The 19,207-nt window shown below is 40.6% G+C and overlaps 1 protein-coding gene across 2 annotated transcripts in view; it reads right to left on the bottom strand.

Moving 5' to 3' along the window:
- Positions 1-8,037: 8,037 nt before the first annotated feature.
- The window catches only part of LOC308314195 (cGMP-inhibited 3',5'-cyclic phosphodiesterase 3A-like), an 80,972-nt gene continuing 69,802 nt past the window's right edge, over positions 8,038-19,207 (bottom strand). Inside the window, exons 11-17 of one of the 2 annotated variants that reach the window (XR_013963947.1) lie at positions 18,786-18,989; positions 18,204-18,365; positions 16,315-16,609; positions 15,226-15,332; positions 14,552-14,603; positions 8,108-14,177; positions 8,038-8,069 (exon numbers count right to left, since the gene is read on the bottom strand). Coding sequence is in view for 1 of the 2 variants with exons in the window: in XM_080761673.1 (XP_080617799.1) it covers positions 14,032-14,177; positions 14,552-14,603; positions 15,226-15,332; positions 16,315-16,609; positions 18,204-18,365; positions 18,786-18,989 (966 nt within the window). In the remaining variant the exon portion in view is untranslated. Of the gene's footprint in view, positions 14,178-14,551; positions 14,604-15,225; positions 15,333-16,314; positions 16,610-18,203; positions 18,366-18,785; positions 18,990-19,207 lie in introns of both variants that reach the window. The other variant, XM_080761673.1, reaches the window with a different exon arrangement.

The raw sequence follows: 19,207 nt of genomic DNA, 5'->3' as shown, positions 1-19,207 counted from the left end.
GTAAAAAGAACCACCGCTCATCCGGTGACAACTTAAGTGAGGTGCTGGAGAGATAAAGGGAACATGAGAAAAATAAAGGGAAGCTCGATCTGCACACTCAGATCTGTGAACAATCTTGTGCACAGATCTGAGTGTGCACTGTGCGGAGCTTCCCTTTATATGTTTTTACATTTTGAACATTTGAACACTTTTTTTTGGAGAATGCAAGAACCAAAGGTTTCATCTCCAAACCCTGAATTTGACTTCGTATACAGTCAACAACACCCAATCCGACCTGTGTTTTACTACACTTCCAAAGATCCATAAAACTGTATGACTGATCCACCCGGACGACCTATTGTGGCACAGATTAATTCTCTCTTGTCACCCCTGTCAGAATATGTTAGACTTTTTTTTTATTAAACCTTTTGTTCATAAACTGCCTTCCTATATAAGGGATTCTACTGACTTTATTAATAAGATTTCTGATATTTCCGATCTACCTGAGGATACATGGTTACTCACTTTAGATGTCACTAGCCTATATACTAACATAGCACATGATGCTGGTCTTGACGCTCTTACATACTATTTAACCAGTCGAGACAATACAAGCATACCACCCAATCAATCTATCATTGATCTAGCCTCCTATGTGTTGAAATACAACTATTTTAGTTTTGACAATGATTTTCATTTACAAGTATCTGGTATACATCCATAGGTTCCATCTTTGCGCCCAAATTTGCCAATCTGTTCATGGGACATTTTGAAGAGAAATATGTCTACAACTCTGAAAAAAAGCATGTACAAACAAAACATTATTAAATGGTATGGATACATTGATGATATATGCTGTGTCTTTAAAGGTGGCTTAGATGAAGTTCACCATTTTTGACATTATTGAATGGCTTTGACTCTAATCTCAAATTCACTATGGAATGTAGCCAATCAAGAGTACACTTCCTAGATATGTGGATAGTAGTGAATGAAGGTAACCTGTTGTCACGGCCCCTTGGCCTGGCCTGCAGGGCCTATGCTGTGTATATGGTGTACTGCCCTGTCTGTGTGTTTCTCCCACAGATCATGTGGGCGTCGGCCCACTTGAGACAACTCATTAGGTGCATTAGGAGCACCTGATCAGTGCTCCTGGAAATCCTATAAAGCGGGCTTGCCAGCCATTCTCTTGGTCCCACTCCAGATGACAGCACCTCTCTGTTTGTTGCGCCTCACTGTTTAATTTGCACACTACAACACACCTTCACCATATTAACCACACATCCACACTGACACCACTGATCTTACTGACTTCCACATCTCATACATTCTGAGGCATTATTCTTTATATTAAAGGACCTATAACATAAAATTCAACTTTTTCAAATTCTTTTGTGTTTTTGGGGCTCCCATGTGTGTTTTCTATCCCCACAAATAACCAATTTTGAACAATCAGGCCTTCATGTCATATGGGTGTTTTAATGGAAATTGCTCTCAGAAACAGCTCAACTGATTTTGGCCTCATCGTGATGTCATCAATGTCACCCTACTTTGTATAATTCCTCCTTTTCTTCAGTCTTCAGTTGCAAATTTGCATTTCCACTTTGTTTACAATGTCCACCATTGTTGATTTTCCAAGCTGGCATGGAATGGAAACAAGCCTGGTTTTATCTAGCATCAGTATTATAATGACTCAAATATTAAATAATCTGCATATCAGCACCCTCTCCACCTCAGGACAGTGTGGTACTGCAGCTAAAACTGCTTTCAAAGTCCAGAAAGAATTGACAAGGCCTGGTTATATGAGTGGTGATTGAGGCTCAAACCATTAGAAATAACTTTGAGGGACATAGACAATATGATTATTAAATATTAAAAGCAGTTTTAAAATGCATGTTATTTGCGCTTTAAGTTATTATTAGTTCTCTTACAAATAAATTATTGTTATTTTGAACACTGCTCTGTGTCCTCCTCAATTTGTCATGGCCCAACGGGCCGGGTTATGACACTACCCTCTATCAGAAAGAAACAGATCGTAATACTTTATTATTGGCCACCAGTAACCACCCCCCCCGCTCTCATTAAGTCTTTACCCATTAGTCAGTTTTACAGACTGAGAAGAGTTTGTTCCTCTGAGGATTTTATTGATGAATCATCTGAGATGAAAGCCAATTAAGTTTGTCGAAAGAGGTCATTCACTTGAATGTATTGACAAAGCGTACACATTAGCTTTAGATAAACCTCGTTCTGAGCTTTTGAAAACAACTCAGAAAAAAGAGAAGAAGTTTTCGGTCACATGTGTAACCACATATTCTCCTTATTCACATAGAATAAAAGCTATTTTTTTAAACAAAATTGGCATATTTTAACTTCTGGCCCTGAATTGGCTACACTATTCAAATACCCACCCCTATTCTCCTTTAAACGGGGTAATTAAGAATCTAAAAGACCAGCTTGTAAACTCTGACTTTCAATCTCCCCAGGTCTCACTCAGACAGACCCTGTTAAGTCCACTCCCACAAGGAAACTATCCATGTGGCCATTGTGCTCAGTGTGGTAATACACATAAGACCTCCTTTTTGAACCATCCTCATACTGGCAAGAAGTTCAAGATCAATAACATTATTACTTGTGTGTCAACCCATGTGGTGTATATATGATCAAATGTCCCTGTGGTTTAGCATACATAGGCAAAACTACTAGACAGTTAAAAGTTAAAACAGAGAATGAGTGAACATAAGAGTTCGATCAGAAGAAACGACCGTGAATACCCTGTGGCAGTGCATTTCAATGACCTTAAACATGACATCTCTACTTCCCGCTTTATTGGTATAGAACAAGTCAAACTTCCAAGAAGAGGTGGTATAACCATGATGCCCTGTTAAAACAACGTGAGGCCTACTGGATCCACACTCTACAAACCTTACACCCCAAAGGGCTTAATGATGAACTATACTATTGAATGTTATGCTATAGAAAATGTTGATCTGAACTTCTTGTCCAGCCGGTACTATAGGCACTTCAGGTGCAATGTTTTTTATTATTTTTCTTATTCTTTTCCACTCTTTCGGACAGAGTAGGATCTTATATTTGACATTTATTTGCTTATTCTACTGTATGTCTTCCTTGTATGTTGTATGGCATGACATTTATGTATAATTATTTTTTTCCCCTGTATTATTGTAAACTGTTTTTTTCAATGATATATAATGAGGAATGTTCACAGAAACACTGCACCTTCAAGTCACGTGACAAGGTTCTTCACAGCTGTTATCTGTTTGGATAAATTACACGCATTTTGATTGGTTGTTTACACAGACCGAAACGTTGCTCAATAAAAAATTGCTCTGAACTAGCAATTAAGTGGCAGTGTGCGGATGTCCAATTTACAATTTACAATTTAGGCATTTAGCAGACGCTCTTAATCCAGAGCGACTTACATTAAGCAAGAACAAAAAAGCATGTGAATACATCACATAAAAACATTTATCATGAAACACGCGTAAGCTATAAGAAAGTAACAGTGGAATATCTATATAATGATGTCCCTTCTTTCACATTAGTATACTCTCTGTCATCATCGCACCTGCTCCAAAGTGCCTGCCGGGTGATGTGCGGAAGTCTTATCTCTCTACACATTTTGAAACATTTAAATCACATTGACAAAGATCAACTATACTTGATCAAACTCACCCTGAGCGGCCTGTCTTCCTGCTGTGTCGTCCCTCACCACCCTCATGACCCCCTGCTGTGGTCCAGGGACGAAGTCGTCCGCACTCTGGTAGATGTCCACCACCATCTCTACACGGTCCTCGGCAGGGTCCCCTCTCTGTACTCTGTCTCTATCTCTCTTTCTCACCTTCTTTCTCACGTCTGGCTCGGCATAAATATGATCTGTAGACATCTTGAAAAGTGTAACTATATGCTGTTGATTACAGATAATAACTATGTTGTATTTGCCGCTCCTGTATGTGTCATTGTCATATCGAATTCATTGCATGAACTATATAACCTATAAGTATACTGGCTTAGCTAAAAATGTGACCATGTCAGCCTGTGGCTGGTTTGGCACAATGCTTCAGCGTTAAGGATGTACAAAACCTAAATTCTCAAGCAACGCACGCACGCACGCACGCGCACACACACACACACACACACACACACACACACACACACACACACACACACACGTTTAGTGTGTGCAGACACTAAACGTATGATGACATATTGACCATGCAGAGCACAGTGACGACAGTAGACAAAATAATAAGGACGTTTGAAAACTATATACAAACACACTTTTCAGCAAATTACACGAAATGTATACCTTCACCATCACAACCTGTGTTGGGTCATTTAATTAAATGTTTGACCTAATGTGAGTCCATGCAGAGCACATGAAGTTTCAGTAGTAAAAATAGCACTTTTTTTCAATAAATTTGAATCATTGATGATGATTAAAGGTCACATGTTATTATAAATAAATACATACAGTACAATAAATGCTATCCTCTATGAATACATCTGAATAGATTAAACAAATAGGGGTGACTTGACACATCAAGCACATAATAGTGTGTCTCGTAAATCAACATGTAGCCTACAGTTAAAAAAAACAAAAGACAAACCACATTTTAACATAAGAGGAAGAGATGAAGTGTTAGTCATAGTCCCCCCCATCCCCCCATACACACACACTCACAAAAACATGCACGCACGCACGCGCACACACACACACACACACACACACACATGCATTGCAATGTAAAGGTGCCACAGCCAGAGCCAACCTACATGACGCATGCACTTTGAGTGACTCTAGTTCTGCAGTCTATTTGCATTCAGAGCAACCAAACACTCCGCATAATGTGCTTAACTGAGGAGTTATCAGCTCTTAAAGTATTAGGTTTTATCAGCTAAATGAAGGCATATTAAGGTAGCCTACATTGTGATGGAAAAGTCATTAAAACTGCGAATTATTCCATATAAGCCATATCTGGCTTATATATGGAATAATGACAAAACCACCTGGTTGCAATTTACAAGTGGTCTGATTTGAACTGTATAGGCCCAATGTTGGGATAATATTGCAAATTGCTAGGCCTACAGGCATTGCATTGCAACATTAATGCAAATCAATGGTGTGGACTGGGCTGTATAGCCTTTCATGATCAGAGGCAAATTCTTGAGACAAATGGGACCCTGCATGGACAAAACATCCCATGTGGCCACAAGTTCTGACTGACTTGAATGAGCCCATGTGGAGCTTTTACCCCATTTTGACCTGAGATCAGATTCTAAAAATGTCTTCTACATCCTGACAGTTTTCTGAAAAAGCTATATGTTTCTATGTCAGTCGTTCTTCGATTTTTCCAAAATAGCAGACCTACAAGCTCGTATGACCCATGAGCTTGTAGATCTGCTATTTTAAAATAGCTAAATTATAACATAATGTTTGAAACACCAAAAGGGGTTCCCGCCCCAAAATGGGTTAATATGCTCTGAGCCCTGAATGCTTTGCCTCTTCATAGAATGTGACTCTGTACGTGGGCCCATTCAGGGTCAGGCGATTGAACAGTGGGTGTTCAGACATTGAGCAGCTGATTAGATGTGATTGTTGTGTTCTCTACTGAATTGAATCATACACACAAGATTGTCTTTCTCGTTTCTTTATTCTTAGTAATGTAACGTTCCTTTAATCACTTTCTTTGTCCATATTTCATCCCGTGTAACCTCGCCTCACCAGGCTTTCCACCGCCTCGGAGGAAAGCCTGGTCTCTGTTTCAAAAGTCCGTATGACTTGCTGGCTGGCTGGGGCCGGATGATGTGGTTACGTCATGTTGTAGTATTGTTTTGTAGTCGCCAGACAGGATGAACAGGCGGCGACAACTTCCTTTTCCCTCTCAATAAAAGCTCTCGCTTTTTTTAACCCTAACCCTCAAACAGGAAGCAACAAACAGCTTCCTGTTTGTTGTAGGCAAACCATTGCCTACAACATGACGTACGCATATCATCCGGCTCCAGCCCGGATAATATATCTAAATGAAATGGTGCCCAGGCTACATCCCGTGGGGTTGGTTTGGTTGGATACTAATTGTTGTTCTCTGTCCCTGTGTAGGAGGAGAGTGCCAGCCTGCTGAGGTGTGTCTTGGGGATTGACACACCTGGTCCCAATTATCCCTTTGGGTATAAAAGCAGGCTGGCTGAGGCCATTCTCTCTCTCTCCCTTGCACAGCTGGTCACACTGCTTGTTTGATTATGCTTGTTTTGAAGTAGTTTCAGTTCAGTTGCTTTCTGCACTCGCACATACAGTCCATGTTCACACACAGCCATACACACTTTACACTACTGATGTCACTGACCACTCACACCTCATACATTTTGCACCGTTCGAGCCTTATTTTAGTTATAAATAAAATAATGGCAAGTTTAATCCTGTGTGTCGTCTCCCTTTTTGTCATGATGTGAGCCAGTTCATGACACATGTGACCTCAGTAGTTCCCGACTTTACAGGCGTCGCACAAATTGGGACCCTGTCCCACATTGTGACTGCATGGCAGGCAATTGCATCAGTGTTCAAATGCCCTAATAGTTAGTCACCCTAATAGTTGGCCTTGTTGTAAAGCTATCTCAATGTCTCTTCCCGCAAGATGTGTTTTTAAGCCTGTTAAAATAGCCTACAAATAAAAAATGAAGCATGATTTTGAAACAAAACACCAGAGGAGTTTATAAATGATAGCCAATAGGCCGGATATGTCATCAAGGCATTTAATAGCAACTCAAGTAAGTTGCTAACCCGGTACTCAAGTATCGCTTGTGTGGGACAAGTGGGATGGGGTCCTGAAAATAGCCGACCTACGAGCTTATAGATCTGCTATTTTCAGCATGCAAACGAGTGTAAAATGACTTGTAAAATGACTTATACCTATACTCTTGTCCCCTAGTTCCTCCATAAAATCTATTTCCTTTTTTTAATTTGTTGACAAAATTGTCAGTATATTTAGTCTAAGTTTTAGTCATCATAGCTTAGTTTCCATTTAGTTTAGTCAGTGAAAAACGGTAGTCGACAAACATTTTCCGTCTTAGTTTTAGTCGACAGACGAAATCAACACTGGTCAGAGTGAACGATAATCGATGTGATGAGCACATCAATTCTCAGTTCAATTGCAGATGATATTCTGGGACTATTTGAATGTTGGGACCCTTCAGTTCTATAAATTGCCATCTGTGCCATTGATCTTATACCTTATAACATAACTAATAAGAAACGCATAATCAAAAGATAAAGCACCCATCCCTCCAGTTTTTCAGATTTTTAGCAGCGTTGTGTAACCACCTTTACTCCTCTTTTCACACGTAGTAACTCAAACTCTTTAACCCATTCTGGCCGGGAACCCATTTCGGAGTTAGCGTCATGTTATGCTTTAGCTATTGAAAAATAGCAGATCTACAAGCTCGTAGCGCGCCACCGAGTGGCGCGCTACGAGCTTGTAGGTCTGCTATTTTTGAAAAATCGAAGAGCGACTGACATTTTTAGAATCTGATCTCAGGTCAGAATGGGTTGATCAGACCAGTGTGTGTCCAGTGGAAACCTCGTATGAATCTGATCTCAGGTCAGAATGGGTTAAAGACCATTGGGTGTATTAGAAACCAAGATAGACGAGACATGGATGACCACATAAAAAAGTACACGTATAAGTAAATCTTATAATTCATTGTATTCACATTAACAACACAAAACATTGTTCAGTTTGTGATAAACTTCTAAACAATCGGCAAACATTATGCACTGTATAATAATAATAATAATAATAATAATATTTTAATACCAAGAGGCACTTCCAGGATATCTGGCAATAATAGAGAGGCTACAGTATAGTGTCTGAATTACAAAATGGTAAAAATAAATAATGTTTATGTAAAAAGAGTCTTTTTTTGTTTGTTTGTTTGTTATAACATGTCTTCACTGTACAGTGTAAGATACTGTACAAAATGGAGCATCAACCTGCAAAGAAATTAACTTTGTAATATAATAAATGATGTGTATTTGGACGTAAGCAGTATTGCTACATGCGCACCCCCCGCCCCCGCCCCTACACACACACACACACACACACACACACACACACACACACACACACACACACACACACACACACACACACAAACAATGGTGCTAAATCGCACTAAAATTTGTCATTTGGCATGTAATATTAATCAATTAAAAATGCATTGCAATATTTTGTTGCTACCTTGCACCTGTAGGCTATACGTATTAGCAGTGATTCTCAACCTGCGGACCCTAGTGGGCTGTAAGGATGTTCAATTAACCTATCTGGTTTTGTGTGTGTGTGTGTGTGTGTGTGTGTGTGTGTGTGTGTGCTCGCGTGCGTGCGTGCGAGCATGCGTCACCAGACCAAAGTCCTGTGATTTTCAATTGGACCCAGCTGCTCCAGAAAAAGCGTGAGAACCACTGCTATACAGTATGTAGTACAGTAGCACATCCAAGAACCACTGGGGAAAAAAAAAAACAATATTTGTGAGTGTGTGGGTTTTAGTCATTATAGGAAAAAAAAAGCAAAACAAAAAGAAAATCTGTTTTTAGTTTGGTTGTGTACAGTTTACACAAACCAGCTGAAATGGATTCCGGTGACTCTCGTCGTGACGTATTTCCGATAGTGAAACGCAAGAGACAATGGAAGAAGGGGGAACAACATGGGAGTTGATTTCTTTGGAGGTGAATGAAGCTGCACCGAGGTTAATTAAATAAGGTTAGGAAGCAAAGACCGGTATACGGTGGACTCCATGTTGCTCCATGGAAGGAAAGAAACATGCTGCAATGGGCTATAATTGCAGCCAACACTTCCGCGTTCAGCTTCCTTGGTCTCAACTGCGCATGTTTCTTTCCTTCCAGTGAGCAACCTGGAGTCCACCGTACGGTTCCTAACCTTATTTAATTTTAACCTTGACCTGCACCCAGGAAGTTAGATGGAATGCATTTGCATGTCAATGAGACTGCAAGTTACACTACTGAACGATTGTCATAATTATAATCAGTTTAGGAAATATCAAAGAAGACATTATTATTATCCCAGGTTGAATTATGATCCAGATAATTGAGAATGAATGGACTTTCTCCATTTCAGCTGGTATTTACATGACATGATAGGTATGGCATGTGTCAATACGTATATGTTCAAAACAAAGAAATAATAGGAATACAAAGGCAAAAAGTGACATCATTAATTAATAACCTAGTTTCAAGTGATGTCCTCCATTAACCAACCTGAGGGTTTGAGTGGTTAATAATCGGACACATAATATGGTCACTGTCAGGTGGAAAGTCCAAAATCATTCATTTTTTAATTATTATTATTATTATTATGAAAGCGATTTAAAGTAGTGAAAACTACTGATCTACAAGCTCACAATGTGTTGCAATCCGACACGTTGTGAGCTTGTAGATCAGCTATTGTCATTACTTTTATTGCGCAACACTCGTATGACAAAGTATAGGACAGTCATTTACGGGGAAAACAAGAAGTAGACAAAGAAGTAGACAAAATGGAGATACCATGCAGGTTTCTGCCCGACAGTGGCGATTCTAGTTAGAGAAAATTTGCGAAAGGTGTGGCAATTCTGTAAAAAAAATGCTTACCACTAGCTTTCTTCACACATGTGTTCATAAAGGTGTCTATACTATAACATGTAAATTTGTTCCAACCCAACTCCATTGGGAAACTTTGTGACAGCTGCTGAAAGTTGGGGTACCATTAGCAGCCAATATAAGGCAAAATTCCCAAAATGTCATTATGCTTTAAGTAGCATGTGACATGTCAAACTAGGGGTTTTTTATGGTGCTGAATCCATTCTAAGCATTAGTTTTGCACGAAAACACTCCTTGGGCTATCTTTTTTTTTTTTTTTTGCAGATTTGCCACACATTTCGCAAGTTTTATGGTTTGTGGTGCTTGAAAGTAACAAAGTACATGCCAGTGTTTTTTTTGGCAGCACATATTTTAGTCACCTGGAATGTTTTAGTGTTGGTCTAGTTTTAGTCGACTAAGTGTCATAAGATTTTAGTCGACTAAAGCTGTCACAAAGTTTCCCAAGGGAGTTGGGTTGGAACAAATGTACATGTGATTGTAGACACATTCATGAACACATCTGTGAAGAAAGCTTAGTGGTAAGCTTTTGTTTTGCAGTTTTGCCACACATTTTGCTAATGTTATGGTTTGTGGTGGTTGAAAGTAACAAAGTACATGCCAGTGTTTTTTTAGTTTTAGTCATAGTCTTTGGAATGAAACTTCATTTAATCATATTTTTGTCACCTGGAATGTTTTAGTGTGTTGGTCTAGTTTTAGTCGACTAAGTGTCATAAGATTTTTGTCGACTAAATCTGGCTAATTTTACACTTTTTACACCGTTTTGATATTTTCATCACGCAACCAAGTGTAAAATGACTTATGCTGGATCTCTTGTCCACTAGTCCCTAACATTTTAGTCTATAGTTTCTATCTGTTGACGGGATTTTCAATACATTTAGTCTTCATTTTAGTCATCATATAGCTTATAGTTTTCATGTATTTTCCATTTAGTTTTCGTCAGTGAAAAAAGGTATAGTCGACGAACATTTTCCGTCTTAGTTTTAGTCGACAAAAACAACAGTGCTGTATATGAGTAAAATAAAAAAAGATGTACGCTTACTCTATAGCGTTGCATTTACAGGATGAGACATTCCCAAAGTCTCAGGATAGTCCAAGCCGTGTCACGTACCGAGATAGGAGGGCATTAATTTTGCCAGGTGTGGAATATGTGCCAGGTGCGCATTATTGGCCTAATTTCACACCTGGTAAAATAAGGTCACAACATTTTACTACTATTTTTCATATTATGTTTTATTTTTCTTTAATACTTTATTATACCAGTGGTTCTCAACCTGTGGTCTGGGGAGGATATATTGGTCACCCAAAACACTAAGATTGTGCGCGCGTGCGTGTGTGTATGTGCGTGCGTAATTGTGATACCATTATCTATTATTCTAGGCTATATCTCTAGTGTATTTTCTGTTTTCTGTTATTGCATGGGAAAGCTTTAGCAGAAAAGAACACATTGTGCGCTAGTAGAACGGCATTCTTTTTTGAACTTTTTGGATGCTGGGCTTCAAGTCGGTCAACAATAGTGCCGTTAGATCATTTTTAAGCATATTTTTGCTTATTTCGTCAATCACAATTATTTTGAAGTTGTTTTTTTTTTTAAGTATATGACATAAGCAGTACGGTGCCCCAGTGTGTTTCCACGCTTGCTTGAGGTCTGTATAGTAACTCACTGGTTTCCCAACACGTGGTCTGCGGATCGCCAGGGGGTCCTCGATGCGCCACGTTGGGGCGGGTCTGTGCCCCCCCCCCCCCCCCCCCCCCTCATGCATAGTCCATTTAGTCTCTCAGAGTCTGACGTCACTTATAGCTCTGATGTGTGTGGGTCCCTGTGTCCAAGCACGGAAATGTGTCCTTGCACGATAATGTGTCCAAGCACGAAAATGTGTCTGAGCACGGAAAGTGCGTTATTGCCTTGTTTTTCGTAAATTAACGCCCTATACTTGATCGCACTACAGCGTCACACAAAAAGCATCAAAAGTAGCAGATCCGCGGCAAGCTCAGAAGTGGAGACACTTGAGTTTTGACTAGCTTCTATAGATCTGTATCCACACTTTTCCTGGGCTGTGTGTGCTCCAGTTCCTGTTGATTTCATTGGATATCATTGGTCATCTGACCAGTTTCATTGGCTTTCATTGGATCAAATCGACAGGAACTGGAGCACACACAGCCCAGGAAAAGTGTGGATACGTTTGAATTGGAATCCCCCTGAAACGCAGTGTTGTTTTTGGGCAGCAGAATTCTGTTTTAGTCATGGTCGGTGGAATGAAACGTCATTTAGTTTTAGTCAACCTGGAATGTTTTAGTGTTATATAGTCTAGTTTTAGTCGAATAAATCTACAGTCGATTAAGTCGACTAAAATATTTTTCGGCGGGGCCTTCATGCCGTCGTAATGACTGATTTTACACTTAGCCGATCTACAAGCTCACTTGTGGGCTTGTAGATCTGCTATTTTCAGCATGCAACCAAGTGTAAAAATGACTTATACTGGATATCTTGTCCACTATAGTCCCTTCCTATAACATTTTATTCTAGTTTTTATTTGTTGACAACATTGTCAATATATTTAGTCTCAGTTTTTAGTCAACATAGCTTAGTTTTTAATTTGGTTTCCATTTAGTCTTCCTCTGTGAAAAAAGGTAGTCGACGAACATTTTCCGTCTTAGTTTTAGTCGACAAAGACAACACTGATTGGAATCCTCCTGAGAAGTAACGGCTTTGGACATACTAGGCCTATGAGGTTTCCACCCGACAGAGACAATACGTAATATAAGTACTGTGCACAATCAAATAAAAAACGTGTGGTCGGCATGACTGTACCCACATGAGGCGGTACAGTGGGAGGAGCAGTGGTGGAAAAAGTACTCAGTACTCAGTACTCTGTTTTTTTTGTAAAAGTACCAATTCTGCAATTTAGAACTATACTTCGTCACAAGTAAAAGTACGGAATAGAACATGTACTTGAGTAAAATGTACAGAAGTATCGGCATCAAGATGTACTTAAAGTACTAAAAGTAAAGGTTCTCATTGTGCAGAATGTGCCATTTCACAAGTTCAAAATGTGTAGAACATTTAAATCTCCAAAGTAACTATAGTAACTCAAATAATTGCAGTACACATTTTGGCTTCTGAGATGTAGTGGAGTAGAAGTAAAAGTATTGGAGATTGGAAATACTCAAGTAAAGTACAAATACCTCAACATCGTACTTAAGTGCAGTACCTAAGTAAAAGTACTTAGTTACTTTCCACCACTGGGGGAGGAGCAATGCTGTGCAGCTTGGGAAGCTGCACGTGGGACAATGTGATGACTTTGTAAAACCTGAAGTGAAATTAAAAAAAAGAGTATAAGGTGGTTGCACACTGGACGCGTTTTTGGGGAAAACCGACGGAAAAACGCTGCTAAAAAAAATCCGAATACGTGTCAGGTGTGCAGGGACCTTTATACTGCGTTAAAGTCATCAACAAACTATATGCTCTAAAACTAAAACTTGGTCAAATAACTGGCAAAGATAGTGAGAATAGCTGATAGTCAGCACAATGATAATATGTATCCGTGGAACAGAGACAAACTAAATGCAATCTTGGGAACCCATCTGCAAAACCAAAAAGGAAAACAGCGCCCTCTTCTGTCTCGAGAGACTAAACGATATGTAATGCCTTAACTCATACAATTCCAAAGTGCTTGTCAGGGTGGGGTGGGGATGGTGTGTGTGTGTGTGTGTGGGGGGGGGGGGGGGGGTCCAAAGTTCAAATATGATTATTTCCATTTAGAAGACATCTATATGGGTTGTCCGGCATCCGGTATAGTGTGACATTAAAAGGGTCAAGAGTCACAGTTATGCTCTGCTGTTGGTATCAAAAAAGAGTTCTCCATTCAAAAAAGTGCTCCCCCTGTCGTATATCGAAGGTATTGCAGTACCAGAAAAGCTCCTCCCAGGGGGAGTTTGGTGAAACTGGATATTTGGAGAGAAAAAAAAATGTGTAAAACACTTATTTATTATTTTTCTTCGGTATAGGCACACATTCCCAAAAAGATCTACAGTGTTGTGTCTACGTATGGAAGTCCATTGGTCCAAAACATTACTTAATAAATATCACAATGGATGTATTCGTGATATGTGGAAAAAAGAGAAGAAACTAAACAAAAAAACACCACAAACACGTATGCACGACGCGCATGCGCACACGCACGCACGCACAATGAAATAAATGTTATTTATTTCATTGTTCTTATTTATGTTTTCATTGTGGTAAATATTGTAAATATTTTCGAACCAAAAGACTTACATTCCTAAGTGATGTGCTGCAAAACACGAGTCTGTTAATATTGGTAAAACGAACAAACAAACAAAGTACTAATAGTATTTTTTTAAAGAAAAATGTTTTGTCTTTTGTGTTGTCACTCTGGAGGCGGGTCACATTCTTCTTGTGGGGGGAGTGGCCACTCTGGCTCCTCCTCCTCCTCTGCTCCAACAAGCTCCTCCTCCTTGCTGTGTTGCTCCTCCTCTTCCTCGTGGATAGCGCTGATCGGCTCGTTAGCAGCAGCTACGTAGGAGATATCGCAGTGTTCATGTAGTCGTCTAAAACTATGGCGAAAAATGTTCGTCGACTGACGAAAACTAAATATATAGGACTACCGTAAGCTAAAAATAGCCAAAATACGAGCACATCTTATTTTAGATGACTAAATCAACTGTAGATTTAGTTGACTGAAATATTCAGTAAAATAAAAATAAACATTTGAGATAACTAAAATATGACTAAAACTAAATTGGAATTGTATCCAAAAGACTATGACTGAAACTACATACAAAACTATAGACATTATTGTATTCAAACATTTTTTGGGGGGGTGAATATGACATTTTCTATGAATTCTTTCTTCAATGATGGCAGATCTACAAAAAATATATATTAACCTTGGTTGGAGAGCTTCTGGGGTTCCTGTGTGTTGACCACCATCTCGTTCTCCTGAACACACAAACAGAAAGGTTACAACTTGGAAACCTTTTCATGTCAACGACCCCCAAAATGGACAGGCTATATGTTGTGCCAGGGACCTCCACAAGTCAAGTTTGGAGTTTAAAATGTTATCAAATCATTGTGAATGCTCACCTATTAAGACATCGGGTTTAAGTTGTACAAGGAACCCACGTGTGGTTCATCAAATAACTTTGAACAAGTTATTCAATCTCTAGATAAGACTGATGGTTCTTTATGGTTGTAAATAGGCTAAGCCCTTAACAAATAATACAATATTATTTGGTCTAGCTGCACTTCTAAGGCAATTTGATCCTGTGTCTAGGTTGGGTCTATAGGTTGGACACAACTGGTATGCAAGCAGATCAATGGTAAAAAAAAAAAAAACAGCACTTGCGCTAGAAACCTCGGTTCAAATCTGGGACTAGAACAGGAAAGTTATTTGAGTGCAGTTTTAAGAACCGTTAGTGTGCGTGCGTGCGTGCGTTCATGTGTGTCTGTGTGGAAAGTGACGTGCGTGCGTGCATGTGTGCCTATGTGGAGTGACGTATGTGCGTGTGTGTCTGTGTGGAGTGACGTGTGTGCGTGCGTGCGTGCGCGTGTGTCTGTGGACCTGGTGGTTCTCCTGGCTGAGGACCTTCTTCCACATGAGGTGGTTCTCCTGCAGATGCTGGCTGATCGGGCAGAACACGGCTCTCCTCTTCTTCACCGCTGCTTTCTCTGCATGGACAACATGGAGGACAACTGACATTTTGACAGTGGATAGAAATGGCATAGAAATATAGGGGGTCTTCAAACGTTTTTTTTTTTTTTTTCGAAGGCCCCACGGACCCCTTAGCCGAGAGAGATTTCAGAGATTATTTCAGAGATAAGTTCATACATTTGTTTGACAGCACTATCGTCAGTGTTGTGTCAGTTTACGATTTTTTTTTGCTTGCTTGTTTTTTTGTTTTTGTTTAGTGTTTACACATTCTATCTTCTATTAGTTATATTATTGCTGGCTAGCAGTTAGTATTTAAATCCGCAATTGGCATTTCAATCCGAAATTTGGAAGGCAGAAGACCCCCCAAGGACATTTTTGTTTTAAAAGGTGATTATATTTTTCCGTCCCATAGCTGGAGCGGTGGGGGGGCGTTGCCATAGCAACCGGACCAATGTTAATTGTTTTTTTTCTAATAAAGTTGTCCTTTTCTCTTGTCCCCCCCCCCCCCCCCTGGCCCCAACACATGTAAAGCGTCTTTGAGTATCACGAAAAGCGCTATATAAATCCCAGATATTATTATTATAATAACTTCCGCTCCTTGCGTGACATTTTCTCAAACTAAATTTAGGTCCAGGACCCCCAGATTAATATGGATTTTGTATTTGGCTGCGGACACCCCATCTGAAAATAGTTTGTGGCAGGGACCCCCTCCCCCATATAAGTTCACAAAATGTTATTTTGACTTAAACCCATTTAGGCCTGAGGCCGATTCTGAAAACGCCTCTAAATCCTGACCTAAGTTTTCTGAAAAACTTCAAATATTCATATAGCAGCATCAATTTAAACATTTTTTAATACTGTACATACTGTACAGAACCCAAAAATGGGTTCCCGGCCTGAGGGGGTAAAACAACAAAAGGGGTTCCCGCCCAGAATGGGTTAATTAAACAAGGACCTCTGGGGGTCCCCGGACCCCACTTTGAGAACCAATTTCCTTACGTGACGCCTCAGAGCCGGTGGACGCAGTGTCTTCCTCGTTATCATCATCATCATCTTCCTCGTTATCATCATCATCATCATCATCATCATCGTCATCGTCGTCGTTGACGTCATCCTCATCACTAGGCCCCTCCTCCTCCAGCCAGCGGCCGGGCATCAGGGAGGCGGAGTCATAGGAGCGACAGAGCGGCGCCACGATGTGCGTGATGAAGGACTCCTGCAGCTGGGCGAGCTGCGGAGCCGAGCGGTCCATGAAGGGGCTGGTCGGAAGACCCAGACTGGACTCCTCGTCGCCCTGCGGAACGGATTCACAGTGCATGTCACATTATTTTAACCAATGGCGTTGAAAACCAAATAACAAAGTGCATTTGTCCCCAAATACTGTGCTGTACTCAAGAGTTACAGACCGGTACGGGCCCATTTGGTTCCATGTGGACATTCTCTAGTTACAGACAGTGGTGGAAAGTGACTAAGTGCATTTATTGAAGTACTTGTACTTTTACTCTGCTCGGCCCGGCTGTGGAATGAAATGATTCCCCCTCGTCCACTGCCATGTTGTTAAGGATGTGAATTACCTGTTGGTAGAACCTCGTTAAGGATGTCAATTACCTGCTGGTAGAACTCGTTAACGATGCCCTGGGTCCATTGTAAATGTTACCTGTTGGTAGAACCTCGTTTAGGATGTCAATTACCTGCTGGTAGAACTCGTTAACGATGCCCTGGGTCCATTGTAAACGTTACCTGTTGGTAGAACCTCGTTTAGGATGTCAATTACCTGCTGGTAGAACTCGTTAACGATGCCCTGGGTCCATTGTAAATGTTACCTGTTGGTAGAACCTCGTTAAGGATGTCAATTATACCTGTTGGTAGAACCTCGTTAAGGATGTCAATTATACCTGTTGGTAGAACCTCGTTAAGGATGTCAATTATACCTGTTGGTAGAACTCGTTAACGATGCCCTGGGTCCATTGTAAATGTTACCTGTTGGTAGAACCTCGTTAAGGATGTAAATTATACCTGTTGGTAGAACCTCGTTAAGGATGTCAATTATACCTGTTGGTAGAACCTCGTTAAGGATGTCAATTATACCTGTTGGTAGAACCTCGTTAAGGATGTCAATTACCTGCTGGTAGAACTCGTTAACGGTGCCCTGGGTCCATTGTAAATGTTACCTGTTGGTAGAACCTCGTTAAGGATGTCAATTATACCTGTTGGTAGAACCTCGTTAAGGATGTCAATTATACCTGTTGGTAGAACTCGTTAACGATGCCCTGGGTCCATTGTAAATGTTACCTGTTGGTAGAACCTCGTTAAGGATGTAAATTATACCTGTTGGTAGAACCTCGTTAAGGATGTCAATTATACCTGTTGGTAGAACCTCGTTAAGGATGTCAATTATACCTGTTGGTAGAACCTCGTTAAGGATGTCAATTACCTGCTGGTAGAACTCGTTAACGGTGCCCTGGGTCCATTGTAAACGTTACCTGTTGGTAGAACCTCGTTAAGGATGTAAATTACCTGTAGGTAGAACCTCGTTAAAGGTTGTAAATTATACCTGTTGGTAGAACCTCGTTAAAGATGTAAATTACCTGTTGGTAGAACCTCGTTAAGGATGTAAATTACCTGCTGGTAGAACTCGTTGACGGTGCCCTGGGTCCATTGTAAACGTTATACCTGCTGGTAGAACTCGTTAACGGTGCCCTGGGTCCATTGTAAACGTTACCTGCTGGTAGAACCTCGTTAAGGATGTAAATTACCTGCTCGTAGAACTCGTCAACGGTGCCCTGGGTCCATTGTAAACGTTACCTGCTGGTAGAACTCGTTAACGATGCCCTGGGTCCATTGTAAACGTTACCTGTTGGTAGATCCTCGTTAAGGATGTAAATTACCTGCTCGTAGAACTCGTTAACGATGCCCTGGGTCCATTGTAAATGCAGATCTCTACGTTTCAGCGGCCCATTGATGTCAGCCAGTTTAATGCACATCTGACACACCAGCAGTCGGTCGTTCTCATTGGACCAGTCAATGCCGGAGGCGGGACCGCCGCCCAGCTATGGGAAGGCAATTAATGCCACAATTTTGTTATTATACTGACATTTAAACATAACACACATAAAACATAAAATACAGTTGCTTATATCGGCATTAAGCAGTAGTGGAATCAGTACTACTTAAGTAAGAACTACTGGAAAATCGTGAAAATGTGTCTCAAATCTTTTTGAATGTATATTCTTTCAGATTTTCAGTTTTTAACTCAAATCTTTGCTTCTGGGGGGGGTCCCTGGTACAACATATTTTCAGATGGGGGTCGGCGGCCAATTACATATAATTTGTGGGGGTCCTTGACATGAAATATTGAAAACCACTGATATAGAAACATGAAGAAACGAAGAAAATACTATTTAAAAAGATTTTCTTTTAATTTTGACGTCAGGCCTAAATGGGTCAATACTAGTGTTTTAGGATGTTACCTTGGCGTTGAACTCGGCCAGGAAGTCAAAGTGCTTCTTCAGGTCGGTGGCGAGGATGGCTTCGATGACCAGGAAGCGAAAGCGCTTGAACTCCACGTGGCCCAGGCTGGACAGGAAGTTGAACTCCGGGCGCGACAGGAAGAGGTTCCAGGCGGAGGCGGCGTGGTGATTCTCCAAGACCGACCGGTCGTTGTAGAGGACCGCCTAAAACACGCACGCACGCACGCACACACACACACACACACACACACACACACACACACACACACACACACACACACACACACACACACACACACACACATTTGAAATGTTTATTTATGTCCACATAATGAGAAGTACAGGAATACCTTGTTACTGTACAAAGGACATAAACACTGCCAGTGCAGTTTGACAGTGGGAGAGCAGCCAGTTACAACGTG

The sequence above is a fragment of the Protomyctophum bolini genome (genome assembly GCF_963924005.1).
Source record: "Protomyctophum bolini genome assembly, chromosome: 4".
NCBI classification, from domain to species: domain Eukaryota; kingdom Metazoa; phylum Chordata; class Actinopteri; order Myctophiformes; family Myctophidae; genus Protomyctophum; species Protomyctophum bolini.
The sequence above is the reverse complement of the archived record's forward strand: the minus strand, read 5'-3'. Positions and strand labels throughout refer to the sequence as shown.